The following is a 17,807-nucleotide window of genomic DNA, read 5'->3' as shown; positions in this document are numbered from 1 at the left end:
CCCCTTCCTTCCACTCCATCTACTTAAAAAGCAGTGAATGTTCTCCTCTGAATGGATTGAGTAGGAGATGCTTCCTGGTTTCCACTCTCCTCTTGATGGCAGGAAAAAAAGAGCTGGATGAGAGGAGAGTAGAAGCTAGCAAATGGGCAGCCATCAGGTGGCTTTGCAGGAAGAGATCAGTAGTGATTTTTATCACTCACGTAATGCTTTACGTGTTCAAAGTGATGTGGAAACATTAATCCTCAAAAAACCTGTGACACACAAATATTACTGCTTTTTTTTTTTTTTTACGAATTGGGAAACTGGAACAGAAGTGAATTGATTTGCCCTTTGAATCATTGACAGGGCTGAGATTAGAAATCAGAAGTTCCTGACTCCTCAGTCCTGTGCTAATTGTCAGACCATGCATGAATACTTCACATGCTGTCATGCTGACTTCCACAAACATTGTTCTCCTTTTGCTTCCTGCAGTAAGCTTTCTGTAGCTTGGGTGTGTGGAAAAGGGGCATTCTTGACACCTCCCATCCCCTTACAACTTTTCTGTTTCAAGCAGCCTACCTGGAGGATGGTTTCTTTGGCCCAGTCTTATATGAGAAAGTTGTAGTGATTTAATGAAATTGGTTTATAAACTAATCTACTTAAATCGGTGCAGCCCCCTTCTGTGGCCAGTTTGAGTGCTTCATGTCAAGTTAGCTTAAGGAATCAATTGGGAAGTAGAGAAACCTCAAGATAGTCAAAAACATGAGGCTTGTAACAGCTCAACTGCTGCCTTGTGATTAAAGGATGTAAATTTTAAGACAGGAAGTAAGCAGTTGTTTCTGAAAATGCAGAATAAATGTGATGGCATTTGTTTCTTGTTCATTTGGGATTAATACTTTTTTCAGTGTTATCATAATTATAATTCAGTCAAACAAAATCAAGCAACAATGAATTACTATCCACAGCTGTTCATGATTCTGGGGACACAGGTGTCGCAGAGGTCCTAAAGCATCCAATATATAGTGATCCAGAAACCCCAGTAAAAGATGATCAAGTGATCCCCACACCGCAAGCTCCCAGCATTGCCTTCCCGCTGGCTAACCCTCCTGTGGCTCCACAGCCCAAAGAAAAGGTTTGTTACAGCAGCATACTTGTTTTTAAGGATCATACTTGCACTGTGAAGAAATGGCCCAGTGTAATAGTAAAATTCACAAAGGGCTATGGAAAATTAATCTATCCTTTAGTTCACTAGTCCTTTGTATAATTTTGTTGCTTGATCTTTTCAACAGGTATGTGTGTTCAGTGGCATATTTCCTCACACTAGTAAATAAGCTTTGTTTGGAATGTGTAACTCTTTTCTCTCATCCAGGCCTGCCAGTCCTACAGTGGGTTTCCCCTCTACTTTTCACTTTAAGGCAAGACCAGACCTGTCAGTCATCAGGCAGTAGCTTAGTTTTTCCGTTTTGGAAAACTCAGTTTGATCTTCCAGGCAGCAGCTGCAGGCACTTTCCAGACCTCCTCCTTGCAAACTACAGAGCACAGAGGAAAAACTATTAAATTGCCAAGTTGATTTCAGGTTTTTCTTCACTGTGTTCCTTCTACAGCCTACGGTGGACATCACCCCATGATGAGCAGAAGCCCAAGGAGAAAAGGTGCCTGTTATGCTCATCTCCCCTATAACCTTGCTAGGCAGGAGCAATTTGCATTGTTTTGTTCTTAGGAGTAGCCTCTGTCCTTCTGCTCCAGATTTTAAACCTCAGCACTAACCCCCTAATATGGACCAGTAGCAACAGCTCCTTCAGTTTTGGCATGTGCACCCACTAGCACAGTGCAGATTGTGGCATGGGATAAGAGGAATGATCCTGCTTTGGTGCCCTGCAACCAGGTGACCCTAGCAGTGGTAAAGAAATTAACAGACACTTTTGGTGCTGAGGGATTCCAGCAGCAGTGATACGGTATTTCATAGATCTCTAGAGAGGGTTCTCACATCATTCTGCACAAAACCTAAGGTGCGCATACAAATCAATTTAAAAACTACCTGGTGAGAATATCGTTGGGTTGTTTCTAAAGTACCTGGCAGTAAAGGCAAAAAAGTAGCATACAAAAAGTGGAGGAGCACAACTTGACAGGAAAGATCAAAGCCCATCAAAAAAACGCTGTATCTGTTTCCTGGATTGAAAAATCCATCTATGAAGAGGTCTGGAAGGAAGCACCCTGGACATGCTATAAGGTAGACGTATAGGCTTCATTGGATGCTAACTTTGGCAGCAGGGTATTACATGCTGTGGTAGCCCTGACAATTTTTGTTAACGCATTTTTGACTTTTAAATAATTACTTGAAGCCCTCTGGGATTCTGCTTGCTGATAGAATCCCGCTGTAGGAATAGAAAGCTTGGATAAGGGAGATAGGGCAGTATATTTGATTTATCAGTGCATCCAGCTTGCCATTCCATCAATTAGAATGAAAACGTTCTTTTCATGACAGATTATTAAACTGTGCCCTGTCGATGGGAACCAGGAGAGGTTAAGTATTAGATTGACTTTGAATATTAGACTAGTATCTGTTCTTCAACTTTGGATGCAGTCTGCTTGACTGGAAGCCAAACCCTTGTCTAGTGACTGACGGGTCTGGTTCCTGCCTTCTCAAACCTCACAGCAAATAGAAAACCAAATGTAGGAAAACCTTGAATACTTGAGAGAAATAGTTGAGTATCGAATTTATCTTTCTATGCAACTCTCCCTATAACTTTTGTCATATTCTAGGCTATTACAGTAGATGAGAAGGTTGATGAACCAGAAAAACAGCGCAAATTCCAGCTGTCTTCACTTAATCCTCAAGAGCGAATTGATTACTGCCACCTGATTGAGGAACTAGGTAGCCAGATGTTTGTAAAACTTTTAAAGTTTGTTTGTTTGGGGCTTTTGGGGCTGAAAGGGGGCCTCGGTTAATGCCTTGCTAATATTAACCTAAGGTTTCAGACCCGTAGTTCTCAAGATACTTTGGCTAGGTCTTCGTTGGCAAAGAAGGGTAAAGTGTGTTTACCACAGGGGATAATATGTGTTAGCTATCGCATTGTAAAAACACAGTGGAGACAAGGCACTTGAGTTTTACTGTGCGATAAACTAGGTGAGATCAAGCCCAGGTAGGGGTGTATTGCTGACCTCTAGTACTTTACGAAAACTTGAAGTGCCTCATCTTCCCTGGGTTTTCTTAACCTCAGAATAGCTCATGCACCTTAGTTACCCTGAGGTAAAAAGTAAACCTTTCTTTAGCACTAAAACAAGGCCTTGTGGTTCTATCACTACGTTTTTGTTATTTGAAGTTATCATAGACTCATAAACTTTAAGGTCAGAAGGGACCATCGTGATCATCTAGTCTGACCTCCGGCACATTGCAGGACACAGAATCTCACCCACTCCTGAAATAGACCCTAACCTGGCTGAGTTATTGAAGTCTTCAAATCATGATTTAAAGACTTCAAGTTGCAAACAATTCACCATTTACACTACTTTTAACTTGCAAGTGACCCATCACCCATGCTGCAGAGGAAGGTGAAACTTTCCCAGGGGCTTAGCCACTCTGACGTAGGGGGAAATTCCTCCCAGATCCTAAATATGACGATCAGTTAGACCCTGAGCATGTGGGCAAAACCAACCAGGCAGATACCTGAAAAAGAATTCTCTGTAGTAACCTAGAGCCCTCTCTATCTAGTGTCCCGTCTCCGGCAGTTGGGGATTTTTGCTATTGGCAGTCACCGATGGGCCGCATGCCATTGTGGGCAGTCCCATCATACCATCCCCTCCATAAACTTATCAAGCTCAGTGTTGAAGCCATATAGGTTTTTTGCCCCCACTGCTTCCCTTGGAAGGCTGTTCCAGAACTTCACTCCTCTCTGATGGTTAGAAACCTTTGTCTTATTTCAAGCCTAAACTTATTGATGGCGAGTTTATAGCCGTTCGTTCTTGTGTCCACATTGCTGCTTAACTTACCACCAAAAGGGTGACGCTTTTCAGCTACTGGGATTTGCTGTGTGGGATTCTTCTGCAGAAGATTCCCTCTTTTTGCTTAGGGGCCTGCCCGCTCTCCACTGGTGTTTCTCCCCTTTCTTCTTAGTTCCCAAGGCTTTTTTCTGCCACTAGTGCCTCAAGCTTGCTGGTGCCAAAGTAGCTATGCCTGTGTTACAGTGGCACTGCCTTCTATCAGATCTAGCTCTCCCTTTGCCTTCTGTACATGGGGTTATATCAATAAATGCCTAGGCTTTCTGCCTAGATTCTAGTGTGCATAGCATTGCAATTTAAGTATGAATTATAAAATAGTTCCTCATTTATTCAATTGATGTTTCTATGATAGACACTTACTTTAAATAACCTGAATCACATTCACTCCCATGTTTCAAGGTGGACTGGTGCTTGAGAAGCAGTGCTTTGATCCAAGTTGTACACACATCATTGTGGGACATCCTCTTCGAAATGAGAAATACTTGGCCTCTATGGCTGCTGGAAAGTGGGTGCTTCATCGTTCCTACCTGGAGGCCTGCAGAGCAGCTGGCTGCTTTGTACAGGTTCATAACTCTATTTTGATATATCAGTGTTGCATCTCCTTTGCTGTTTTAATTTTAGTAATAAAATGCTTTTAAAGTCTCCACTACAGCTAATGGCAGAAACGTAAGGACAAAATTCTCAAGGGACGAGTGACTTTCAGTGCCCAATTCTTGGCATATTAAAGAGACCTGACTTTCAGAAATTGCTCAGCACTCAGCCTCCCTCTGAAAATCAGTCCCTTTCCAGGTGTCTGAGGTTGGTCCTCCAGCAGCTGAGGCACCCATAATCACTAGTCACTTGTGATAATTTAGGGTGAAGTGCCTTAGGTAAATTATGATAAGTGCAATTGAAAATAATGTGATGGATCCTGTTATGCCAGGAATTAAATCCTGATCCTATAGTTTATAAGCATAACAGTCTAAATAGCCAAACTCCTCCCAGTCTTTCTTTTCAGTTTTGTATTTTCTTTTTTATATGCAGTTGAATCTATAATTAGTGATACTCTAAAATACCTTTGGTATCTTCAGTAGTGCTCTGAAACTACTTAATTAATTATTGTTATTTATTACAGTATGTCACCACTTTAATATAGTCTGGGTACTCCGTGGGAAACCAGTCTCCATTTCATAGTTCTCAGGGGTCTAGCAGCTCTGTTGACTGGGCTGACTTACAAAGTTTTGTTTTCTGTTTTTTTGTTGTTTTTTTTTTTTATCTGCATGAGTAAAAATAAATCACTTGTATTGTTCAGGAAGAGAGAGAAGGGGATTGTGAGTAAGTGATGATCGCTTTCACTCTCTGTTGCTTAGTGGTTACATTCCATTGTCTCTAACCACAAGAGGGACCATAGTTGCCTGAAGATAATTTAGGGTAATGAAAAGACTGAGTTTATGTAAAATCTAAGTGGGAGGCTCTGTACACATAGGAAAAATTTAAAAATGTTTAATCAAGAGCCACTATATTTAATTTTAATAACTACTACTCTGCTTTCTGTCAGGTAAAATTGATGTGCAAAGCTAGTGCATTCTTGTTGTTTTTATTTTTTAATTTCTTGCTGTTGATGTGGCTATAATTGTTCTAGGAGGAAGATTATGAATGGGGAAGTAACTCCATACTCAATGTTTTGTCTGGAATCAATGTAAACCAAAAGAAACTAGCACTTGCAGCCATGAGATGGAGGAAAAAAATCCATAAAAGGAGGCAGGAAACTGGCATCATTGAGGTATTTGGAAACATATGAAGTGTAACTTGATGTTGGGAGGGAGCTGCTATAATGGGATATGCTCCAAGAAACCCAGAGTCTCTGTGCCAAGTGTTACAAGTGTTCTTGTAAAAACAAAGCATCCTAGCTGGATCCATACTAATGTAATCAATCTATTTCCTAAAAGCTTTTATTGTCAGCATTGAACATTATTAGCATTGAAGATTAATTAATGGTCTTTGTCCCCTCTTGGCACTGGTGACTGCAATAACTCCCATTGCTAACTAGCATGCAAACTGGAAATCCTAATACTTAAATAACTGCTTCATTGTTTTTTAACATTACTAAATCATTAAATTGGTCTTTATCCTCTAGCATTATGATTCTAAACCACTCTGACACCTGTATTTCCCATCATGCAGTTGTCTTGGGATAAAATTTTCATAGGTACCTAAGTGACTTAGGAGCTTAAGGAGCTCCATTGACTTTCAAGGAGACTTCATCTCAAGTGTCTAAATCACTCTTAAAAATAGGACTTAGGCTCTGAAGTAACTAGGCACCTTTGAATTTTTACCCTTAGAAATCAAACACACAAGTCACCAGTAAAGGACTGAGAATTGCATCTTGTAAAATAAAGGTGCATGACCACAGAAACTATTGGTTATGGGGTGCTTATTAGCATCTTGCCCGGAGCATTAAGGCTGTGCTTGATTTGCATATATATTTACATTGACATTTTAAATAAAAGTGAATGCACATGACCCTAATATTTTGTTGTACTCCAAGCCTTCCTGAAACACACTAGAATATACTTGATGTGAGAGTTCACCTGCAGTTAATCAGCTTTGTTGTTTCATCCTACAGTTAACTAGGAGTGGGTAGCAAGGTGAAATGTTGTATGATCCTGTGGGCTGGAATTTTGCCCCAGGCTTGCATGTTGTACATCCCTGCTATTGTTTAAAAACAAAACTATGGATGGTGTGTATGCAATAAATCTTGCCTTACAGAATGTTCTTGAGTGGGGTATAATTAGCTTTTAGGTTTTTCATAGAACCCAGTTCTTTTTAAAAACTGGATCTTTTATGTAGGGGGCATTTAGTGGCTGGAAAGTGATTTTGAACGTTGACCAAACCAAGGAAGCAGGATTCAAACGTCTTCTTCAGTCAGGAGGAGCAAAGGTATGTGATTTAAAAAAAAAAAAAAAAATCATTCACTACATTACTATACATCATTTTTATTGACACTGGTGTTTTGTTTTGTTGTCCATGTCATGGTAATACCAAGGGGCCCTGTTGTGCTAGGCACTGTAAATGCAAGTAGGAAGAGGCAGTCCTTGACCCAAATTGTTTATTATCTAAATAGACAAGACAGACAAAGGAAGTTGTGAAGTTCCCCTTTACAGATGGGGAACTGAGGCACAGAGAGAGTCAGTAACTTTCCCTGGGTCTCACAGGAAGTCTGTGGCAGTGATGGGATTTGAACCTAGAGCTTCTGGGTCCCAGTATATTGCTCTAACAAGGTGATCATCCTTCCTCTTATTGGAATGTAAATTATTTTGTAGAATGAGGCTATACTTGGTACCCAGTTTTCTGATGACATACTGTTTAATGTGATGGAGATTAGTGAATACATAATCTGTAAAGCATGTACACTCAATTGCCAAGAGCAATAAACATAAAAATAAAAAATACTTTCTGTTGTGTTTAAATCTGTAGGTGCTGCCAGGTCATTCTCTGCTTCTCTATAAAGAAGCTACTCACCTTTTTGCTGACTTCAGTAAACTGAAACCAGATGATGCCAGAGTTAATGTACTGGAGGCTGCTGCCCAAGGAGTGAACTGCTTGAAACCAGAATACATTGCTGACTACCTCATACAGGTGTGCATATTAGGGGCATTATGTACCATTTGTTTGCTTTGAAGAAACAGTCCACATCGAAACATCAAATATATGTAAATCATGCTTATTAAAGTACACTGCTTTACCCATTGATTCATTGAATGAAAACTGTTGTATGTAAGTAGGGCAGAGAGCTACCTGGCATTTGCTTGTAATGAAACACAGACTTTGATACTGATATTCCAATTTTAGACCTTTATGGCTGGTTTGCCCATAATTCTAATCATAAGATCTAATGTTAATATTCTTGTGCTGAGTTTCCAATTCTAGCCACTAAAGAATGACAGAGGTTTGTTTGTGTTGGAACTGGATATATAGTATTGTTTTAGCTAGATGGTTTTTAGAATACACTAAATTATGTGTGTGAGACCTTGAGATTTACATGGGATGCATTTTGCATCAGGATTCTGATAAATTTTTGATAATTCCATGCCAAACCAGAAAAGTTTTAAAAACTTTAATGGGCAACTATCTCAATGTGTCAGAATCAGGATATGTTTAATAACTCCTTCATACAGTGTCCCAGAACGATAAACCTTTTTTAATTTTAGTTGGTTGCTAAAGGAGGGTCAAGTAGAATACTTTTTCTAATACTGTCTAGCTAAACAAATAGATTTAATTAAAACACTTTTTTCTTTTGAAGGAGCTTCCTCCTCCCATGGAGTGTTACTGTCTGCCAGAAGCTGTTTCTTATCTTCAAAATAGCAAAGAACTGGGAATTGGATTATCTCAGAAGAGAAAAGCACCTGGAGAAACAAGCAAAGTCAAAAGATCCAGAATACACTGAGGGGATTCTCCATTTTTAGTTCTTGTATTTTAAATTTCTATTTATAAATATTTTTCCACTCTCAATGCTAAAAAAATTTAAAGCTTTTTTTTAATTGAATTTTGAATGTAATGTACTTAAAAGTTCCCTTGTGTTTAGTTTGCTGTAATATTAGTTGGAAAGATTGCTTTACTCTGTTAGTGGCACCTAATAACACCATGCACATTTGTACAAGAAGATATTTTGTCTACTTAATATTTTGATCATTGAGGCTTTCAGTTCACTTAGGGACATCAGCCTATAATAAAAACTAAGAATATTTTGGGTCCTTTCTTTACTTTGAAGTAAAGATAGTATTATCAGTCACTAAGAATGCTGCAGGGTTTGCCACAGGATGATAGAATCGTATATGCATGAGCTTCTCCACCAATCTGTACTCATTTTTGGAAAGGTAAGGTAAGAAGCAGCTGTGTGAAAGGAAAGATAACAGTTTCTAAATTCTGTGTGCACTCACGCTTCACAATGAGACTGTAATAAAACACTTAACATTGCTATACAATCTTTAATTATTGCAACAAACCTTTATGGTAGATAAATAGTAATATCCCAGTTTTACAGAAGAAGAGGAGAGCTGATATAGAGATGAAGTTATGCCATCGAGGTTCCAATTAGAAATGGGGGAGTTCTAACTACTGATATTTCATTAGTGTGGTGTGTCTGTTCTATATACATAAATGGTGTGACAGGGCAAGGCCAGATGGCTATAGAAAAGTAGTGGGAGATAGATATATTAGCCCCAGGCTAAACAAATCCCTGGTACCAGGATAAGTAAATGTGCAGCTGCTCTGGGTCAATTAAGACACCTGGGGCTAATTAAGAGCTTTCCAGAAGACAGGGACGATGCTAGGTTGATTGGGACACCTGAAGCCAATCAGGGGCTTGCTGAAACTAGTTAAAAGCCTCCCAGTTAGTCAGGTGGGTGTGCATGGCAGGAGCTGTGAGAGGAAGCTGTGCTGGTGGAGAGACTAAGCTGTACACACTATATTAGGCACAAGGAAGGAGGCCCTGAAGTAAGAGTGAAGTGGAGCTTGAGGAAGTAGCCCAGGGAATTGTACGTGTCCTGTTCCTAAAAGGTCAGCTACCATAGCTGATGCTATTAAGGTCCCTGAGCTGGAGCAGAGGGCGGGCCTGGGCTCCCTCCCTTTGTTAATCACTGAGACTGGGAGACGACAGAGGATGTAAATTGATTGCTCATCTAACAAATTAGATAAGATGAAAGCCTGTTTCACCTTAAATTGAGACTAAATATGCAGGTTGGCAGAGACTGCAAGGGAGGATAGCTTCTCATCTCCCTCACTGGCTTATGATGAAAATGGCTCAGACTGTGACCCTTGTCTCTAGAGAGCCTCTGAGGCTAGCAAAATCTGCCAGGAAACATGAGACCCACGGAGACAAGGACAGAGCTTTGTCACAGTGGACATTTCACCCTGGGATGAGTCTGGGTAGCAGAGCTTGCACCCCTAGAAAAGCGAGAGAAGTCCCTTTCTAATAATTGTCTAACAGCTTACATTTAAGGGTTGTTAGGAGACAGTGCCAGAGACATACACACCCAAGGATGTAAATTGATTGCTCATCTAACAAATTAGATAAGATGAAAGCCTGTTTCACCCTAAATTGAGACTAAATATGCAGGTTGGCTGTTTAGAGAAAAAATATTTTAAAACAAGTTTTTGTTCTTCCAACTGCTAAATAATACTTTGACCAACATCCTTCTTAATGTCTCATAGCTCCTCCCTTCAGGAACCTAAGTACCTAAAACCCAGTCAGACCTGCAGAGCAAAAAGTGGTTGGTATAAATAGGATCTAAATGTGAAAAAGTCATCAGATTCCACCCCAAGCTAGGTTAAGGCAAAAGACCCAATAACTGAGAAGACTGCTGTCAGAAACAAGACAGGAAAGAGGTGCAGCTAGTCCTTTAACCAGGACAGGCGATTTGGAAAATAATAGCTTCTCTCTAGTGTTGCAGTGAGCATAGGATCAGAAATCAGGCAGACAGATGGCAGTGGGTGCAATTTCTACTGTCACCCATGTTATCCCTCTGACTCTTCATTGTTAACTCACATTTAGCCAAGTCTGTTCTATTGCACATTGTGGTCTAATATTTAATCTTTTTGTGCAGTCTTATTAGTGAGATGCTGCACTAGTCTTGCATGGCTGTGATAAAACTTGCATTTAAAAATATGAATAGTTGAAACCTGGCTGAAAATGTTAAAATAGGTCTATACATTAATCATCAAAGCTTAGCAGAGGAAGTGATAAGTATTTACACATTCGAGAAGTATAATAGAATTGCTGATGTTGGTAAAAGAAAATTATCAGCAGTTACCAATATGTTAGCACTAAAGGCTCTACATCTTGGAAAATATTAGTGATGCTGGTGTTAGTGCAGCTACCTCATCCTGTTGATTACGCAAAAAAGTTGAGATGGCATTTTTAAGGTGAGCACTGGATTCGCCAATCAGTACTTATTTAGGGAATTGACTTATCAAAAGAAAACACGTGCCCTGAAATTTGGAATGATACACAAAATAAAAAGCCAAGACACTAGGGGGAATTAGCATGATATTTAAAGACAAATGAGATGTGGACTTTCCCTGAAGAGCTGACAGTAACAGGGCCTGATTCTGATGGTTTACTCACATTTACAATCAAGCTCTAAGTTAAGAGGCTAAGCACAGAGACAAATGAGAGACTGCATGAAAGAGACACTTTAGCTGTGCTGCTTGAGTGGAGTAAGTGGGGAGAATGAGAGATGAGGTAAGTGAGAACTTAGACTGGTCCTTGGGGGTAAGGATGATGCAGAAGGCAGTGAAAATACTGGAAGAGCTGAACATGGCTACAGTCAGAGCAACAAACCCCACAGCTACCATTAAAAATGTGGATACAAAAGTTAAGGGAGACCAGAATGGGGAGGAATTTACAATAATTAGGATGAAGGACAAGGGCCTGAATGACCCTTTTAGTAGTGGGAACAGATAAGAATGGATGGAGTCTGGATATGTAGAGGAAAAACCAGGGTTTAGTGGCAACAGCAATGTGAGGGAGGAATAAAAAAATGAAACCAAGATTGTGGGCTGATTGAATAGGGTGGTAATGAAGAGGGAAGAGTTGGGGGGGAAGGGGGGAGCTGAGTTCAGTTTTTGTCTGAGTTCAGTTGCCCGCAAGACACCAGCGTGGACGTTCCAGATGCAAACATATTTCTGATTTCCCTGTGTAAGGTACTGGAATGGCAATGGACAATATTACCTGGAGACAACATATACCAGGAGAATAGGAGAGGGCCAGTGAAAACTCTAAGGCATGTTGACAGAGGAAGAAATTCTAAAGGAACTGTCAGAAAGGTGAGGTAAGAGAAGCAAGTGCTGTGAGATCTGAACTGCATTTAGAGCTCTTAAATGGTGCTAGTCTAAGCAGCTGAAGTGCTACCTGTTGACAGAAATAGGGCACCAATGGGTCTTTGATCTGGAGCAAGGACCTCTAGTTGAAAGTCTCATGTCTGTTTTTTGCTTGATCTCAAAACCAACAATAGTGTCAATTGTGATGGTGTTGGATACAGACACTGGTCTGACTGGCACTGCAGTCACTAACTTATTTTACATACCCTCCCATGCCCACCTATGAAATGATTACAAGGGCAGATTTGAACCAGTAACTAATTCCAGCGTCATGGGTTAAGAGGGAATGTCCTCTCAGGGATCAGTAATTGGTTAAAAGACAGGAAACAAAGGGTAGGAATAAATGGTCCATTTTCAGAATGGAGAGAGGTAAATAGTGGGGTTCTCCCAAGGGTCTGTACTAGGACCAAGGCTGTTCAACATATTCATAAATGATCCAGAAAGGGATAAACAGTGAGGTGGCAAAGTTTTCAGATTATACAAAATCACTCAAGACAGTTCAGTCCAAAGCAGACTGCGAAGAGTTACAAAGGGATCTCACAAAACTTGCTGACTGGGCAACAAAATAGCAGATGACATTCAATGTTGTTAAATGCAAAGTAATGCACATTGGAAAACATAATCCCAACTACATATACAAAATGATAGGGGTCTAAATTAGTTGTTACTGCTCTTAAAAAAAAAAAATCTTGGTATCATTGTGAATAGTTCTCTGAAAACATTTGCTCAATGTGCAGTGGCAGTCAAAAACGCTAACAAGGTTAGGTATAGTTATTAAGACAGTAAATATATTGTCACTATATAAATCCATGGTACACCCACACCTTGAATACTGTATACATTTCTAGTCCTGCCCCCTCAAACAAGATAATTAGAAATGGAAAAAGGACAGAGAAGGGAAACAAAGGTGATCATAGGTATGGAACAGCTTCCACATGAGAAATTTGAACAGACTGGGACTATTCAGCTCGGAAAAGGGGGGGATATGCTTGAGGTCTATAAAATCATGAATGGTATAGAGAAAGTGAATTAAGGAAGTGTTATTTATCTTTTCATGTAATACAAGAACCAGGGGGCCTCCCAATGAAATTAACAAGCAGCAGGTGTAAAACAAACTAAAGGAAGTACTTCACACAATGCACAGTCAACCTGTGGAACTCAGGGGATGTTGTGAAGACTAGAACTATAATTGGGTTAAAAAAAAAAAAGATAAGTTCATGGGTAGGTCCTTCAGTAGCTCTTAGTCAAGATGGTCAGGGATGCAACCCCATGCTCTGGTTGTCCGTAAGCCTCAGACTGCCAGATACTGTGACTAAACAAGGGGATGTTCTGGTCATTCCCTTGTGAAGCATCTGTCATTGGCCACCGTCAGAAGGTAGGATACTGGGCTAGATGGACCACTGGTCTGATGTGGTCTGGCTATTCTTAGGGTTTAAAGTTTCCATATTGCAATAGCAATTCCACTTTCCCACAATGCAATTTTAGAATTACAGGGATGTAATATCTAAGGTACTTACAGGGCCTCCAACATGAGATTATCAGAGTGCCCAGAAGCTTCAAGGTAGTTATTCTCACAACACCCTTAGGAGATAGTACTTCCTTATTATCCCTATTTTAGAAATAGGAAACTGAGGCACAGAGAGATTGACCTGTTCAAAGTCACACAGGAAGTCTATGGTAGAGCAGGAAATTAAACCCAGGTCTTCTAACTCACAGGCTTGTGCCCTAACCACTAGACCATCCTTCCTCACAATAATACTGCAAACTTTTGAAGTAGAGTTTTAAAATGTGATAAAACAGAAAAAATCACTTGAGTGACTGAAATCTAATCCTTTGCTTAACTCTTAACCTGTGCACATTTTTTTTTTTAATTACAATATCAGAATCAACTATGGTAAAGGTGTCCTAACCAATACTGCTGGACAGGCTATTTAACAAGATAAACAGGCCTGAGGAAGTAAAATCAACCTGAAAACAAAACAATCACTACTGTAAAAGATAAAATAAATTTTATTTTCTTTAGCTTTCTTCAGAGGAACTGTCACAAAATACTTTACAGCGTTGGATATGGTTCTTCTAACACAGGGATAAAGGACAAGAGGTGTGCATGCTACATGTTTAGAAGCTGAGTCATATGCAGAAGCTGTAACTAGTAAACCATAGTAAAATTCACTGTCAAAATTATTGCCCAATGTACTTCATGACCATAAAATATACATTCTAAGGGCCATTATCAGTCTTCTACTACAAACTGCAGGGTCCATATGGGGATTCACAGAACCAGGTCGGACTGTGATTCTACTTCAATTTAAATTAAAAAAATTTCTGTCATACCAAACCAACACCAGCCACAATTTTTTCCAGACATCTGGTAGACTTGGAACTGTTAGACGTTATGGTAGCTATTTGTCTGGTTTTGCTCCTTTTCACCATTGTTTATGCTGGAATTAGAAACGCTAAATTGCTGCAGCTTGATGTTCCAATGTATGATATTTGAAAGCAAGTTCACTATCAACTTTTTGTGCACCTAGACGTCCTCTCAAAATTAAAGCACCCTCCCATGTCTTTAAAGATTTTCCTAACATCTGGCTACATCACTGTGTCCAGAAGCATAAGTTCTGTGGTTGAACCAGCAAACTACTAGTTACTACCTCACTCTGCTTTATAGCTATCTATTACCAACCACTTCCCTGTTTTGACCATTCTTCCTTGCTGTAGTAACTAAATGCAAAAAAAAAAAAATGGGTTACTGTTCCTTAAATAACAGTGTGAAATCTGTTTGCTTGGCATACTTCAGGACAGTGGCTTAACTGGCATAGTTCTGTTTCTGCTGATTAGGAGGGCTTGGAGAAACAGAGTCTGCTGGAGGTATAACTTTTGCTTCATTAATTGCTTTCAAAATGAGTGAAGTATAAGACTTCAACAAGTTCAGCTTAAGTAGTCAAGAGAACAAGAAAACAACACAGACTTCAAAAGAAGTCCCAACCCAAGCTCTAATGGATCTGAATCTGATCTCAAAGGAGTGTAAATCAGGAGTAACTCCACTGATGTCAATGAAGTTACACAAGAATGAAATCAGAGTCAAGCATCTGTTGTATATGCCTAGCAGTACATTAGTTCTCCAGCATGCTCCTGTAAATGACAAGCTGCGTTTAGTTTCAGTCTGGTCTGGACAAGTCTGGTGTTTTCTGCAGCCCAGCATCTCCCACCAAAATGGACATCTGGGCTGTTCTGTAGCCAGGGGCGGCTCTACCTTTTTGGCCGCCCCAAGCAGTCATGCGCGGGAGGCGCCCCGGAGCCGCGGGAGCAGCGGACCTCCCGCGGGCATGACTGCAGAGGGTCCGCTGGTCGCGCGGCTCGGCTGGACCTCCCGCAGCTGCGGATGGTTCGCAGGTCCGGCGGCTACGCTTCAGCTGCCGCAGGCATGCCTGCGGGAGGTCCAGCCGAGGCGTTGGACGAGCGCCCCCTCCGCAGTCATGCCTGCGGTAGGTCCGGTCCTCCCGGGGCTCCGGTGGACCTCCCGCAGGCATCACTGCAGCAGGTCCACCGGTCCAATCTGCCGCCCCCCCGGGAAAGGGCCGCCCCACGCGTGTGCTTGCCGCGCTGGGGTCTGGAGCCGGCCCTGTCTGTAGCTCATGGAGGCAGATCAGTGTTTTAGAACCACACAATCTAACCATGCAACCTCTATTCCTGCTTGCTCTCAAATTCTCTGCCTCCCGTAGCAGCAGCCAGTGGTGGTTTCTTTTGCTTCTGCCCTCCCACCTTCTACTTTAAAACTTTTCTGCCCTGTTTTTTGGGTAGTGGGGAGCAGTGTTGTCCCTCCTCAGTATTCCTTCTCCTACCCAGGCCAGTTAAACCCACAGGGGTTTAACCCTCCCTGAGCCTGTCCCATACCGGCATGGCAGAGCAGCCAAGAAAGTACTGGGTCAAATCCAAGCAGGGCTGCATATGCAAGGCAGCCTTCCTAGGCTCACAGATAGCAAGTTGTGTTCAGCCTTCACCCAGGCTTCTATCCCTAACTCCATTGGGGGCTACAAGTCAGACAGGAAAGTAGGGGTCCCCCATCCAGTGACGCAGCTGTGAATCCAAGGGGGGCGGGGGTGGAGATGGACCACGAACCCAGAGCAGGGAGAGGCATCAAATACAAGGAGGACCCCAACCATTCAGGGAGTAAGTCCCAATGGATCCTTGCTGAACAAAGAGGGGAGGCCACAAGTTCTTCCCCCCTCCCCCCAAGTCATGAAGTGGGTCCTGAGTGCCTTGAGGAAAGACGCAGGGCTTCTAATCAGCCCCCCTCCCTCACATAACAATGAGTTCACTCCTCTCTGCCTCCCAGGGGGAATAGGAGCCGGCAGGGATTCTGAGACAGATCCCTCAAGAGGGCTCCAGGCCCGATGGAAGGTAGGTCACAAAAGGCCTCACCAAGGCTGCAGCAGAGCTTCTACGCTCCCAAAGTGCACAAAAAAGGTTTTAAAAACAAATTTAAAAAGGCTAAACAGGGAAGGAAAAAGCACAAGAAATCCAGGAGTCCTCTGATGACTCCTCCACTGAGGAAGGTCAGCTGTCTGGCTCTGAAACCTGAGAAGGTTCCTAAGAGTAAGGCTCAAAATCCTCCCATAGAGGGCTGAGGAGCTCACTCGGAGACCCCAGAGACTCCAGAACGAGGAGAAAAAGGGTCAAGACATAAGCCTCCTAGAGCTGAAAGTGGTCAAGCTAGCTCTGCAAAGGTTCCATCCCACCACAGCCTGGTTCAATCAGATAATATGAATACAGTCACACGTATAAACATCCAAAGGGGAACAAGGAGTCCGGCACTACATGCAGAAGCAATGGAAATAATGAGATGGGTGGAACAGTTCCTTTTTTCCTCAGAGCAATCCACATCAAAGGGGACCTGAGCCAAAAACAGCCTGGCTCAACAACTCCGACTGGTGCCTGAATTAGAAAGTTTTTGATCTCATCATTAAGACATTGGGCCTCCCTTCAGCTGACCTCTTTGCTAATTGTACAAATGTAAAGAGACCAAAATACTTCACAAGGGAGGTAGATTCCAGGTAAATGGGGGCACAGGCCTTATCATACAGTTAGCCGCAGAGCCTACTTTGCACGTTTCCACCCTTTCCTCTACTGGGGAAAGTGGTCCAGAAAATACCACAAGAACAGGTGATGTTAACATTGATAACTTGTCATTGGCTGAGGAGACCTTGGTTCTCTGACCTGATGGAGCTGAAACTGGCGTACCCTCTCCTGCTTCCATGGAGACCGGACATCCTCTCGCAAGGGCCTCATCTTAATCCAGACCCAAAATGGCTTCAACTGACAGCTAGGTCTCAATCTGTCCTCCATAGTCATTTAAGTCATTGCTTTCATCTAGGAGACTATCAACACTAAAAATATACTCCTCAATCTAGCCCAGAATCAACAACTGGCGCCAAGAGCACAATGCAAATCCTAGGCATTCCAACCATTCTGGACTTTCTCCAAGAAGGCATAGAAAGAGGCCTTCAGGCCAATACCATTACATGTCAGGTGTCTGCTCTTAGTAGACTGCTGTTCACATGATCCTTGGGCTCTCTGGCAGACAATCCACAGGTAGCCAGATTCCTTCAAACAGTCCGATTAGCCAGACCAGCGGTCAAGCCACTCTTCCCAAAATGGGACCTTCTGCTAGTTTTGAGGACTCTGATAAGCCATTCCTTTGAGCCTCTGACTTTGATTTATTTATCCATTAAGATGTGTTTCTTAGCAGTTGTCATGTCCGCAAGGTGAGCCTTATCTATACTGGAGCCTTACTGTGTGTTCCACAAGGACAAAGGTGGTGCTTAGGGACATCAGAATCCTTTCTTCATAAAGTAAATTCCTCCTTCCACACTTCCCAAAAAGTTGTTTCCTTCATTCTGTCCAAAACCACAATATCCAACTGAAAAGGTGTGGCCCACCTTAGAGGTGAGAAGAGCATTGAATATCTA

At 41.7% G+C, this 17,807-nt stretch overlaps 1 protein-coding gene and 1 long non-coding RNA gene across 6 annotated transcripts in view; both read left to right on the top strand.

Annotated features, from left to right (window-relative positions):
- The window catches only part of TOPBP1 (DNA topoisomerase II binding protein 1), a 51,430-nt gene extending 42,723 nt beyond the window's left edge, over window positions 1-8,707 (top strand). For 4 of the 5 annotated variants that reach the window (XM_039527728.1, XM_039527730.1, XM_039527727.1 and 1 more), the window contains exons 22-28: window positions 945-1,111; window positions 2,743-2,854; window positions 4,378-4,541; window positions 5,600-5,740; window positions 6,808-6,897; window positions 7,435-7,596; window positions 8,261-8,707. In XM_039527728.1, coding sequence (XP_039383662.1) covers window positions 945-1,111; window positions 2,743-2,854; window positions 4,378-4,541; window positions 5,600-5,740; window positions 6,808-6,897; window positions 7,435-7,596; window positions 8,261-8,404 — 980 coding nt within the window. In that variant the 3' untranslated portion in view covers window positions 8,405-8,707. Of the gene's footprint in view, window positions 1-944; window positions 1,112-1,583; window positions 1,632-2,742; window positions 2,855-4,377; window positions 4,542-5,599; window positions 5,741-6,807; window positions 6,898-7,434; window positions 7,597-8,260 lie in introns of those variants that run through there. The other variant, XM_039527731.1, reaches the window with a different exon arrangement.
- Window positions 8,708-9,284: 577 nt separating this feature from the next.
- On the top strand, window positions 9,285-13,940 carry LOC120399481. The gene is made up of 3 exons (XR_005595187.1): window positions 9,285-10,229; window positions 11,662-11,784; window positions 13,722-13,940. It is a non-coding gene; the product is annotated as an uncharacterized LOC120399481 (long non-coding RNA).
- Window positions 13,941-17,807: the final 3,867 nt, after the last annotated feature.

The sequence above is a fragment of the Mauremys reevesii genome, linkage group 2 (genome assembly GCF_016161935.1).
Source record: "Mauremys reevesii isolate NIE-2019 linkage group 2, ASM1616193v1, whole genome shotgun sequence".
In the NCBI taxonomy this organism is placed as follows: domain Eukaryota; kingdom Metazoa; phylum Chordata; order Testudines; family Geoemydidae; genus Mauremys; species Mauremys reevesii.
This window is presented reverse-complemented; position numbering and strand designations above follow the sequence as displayed.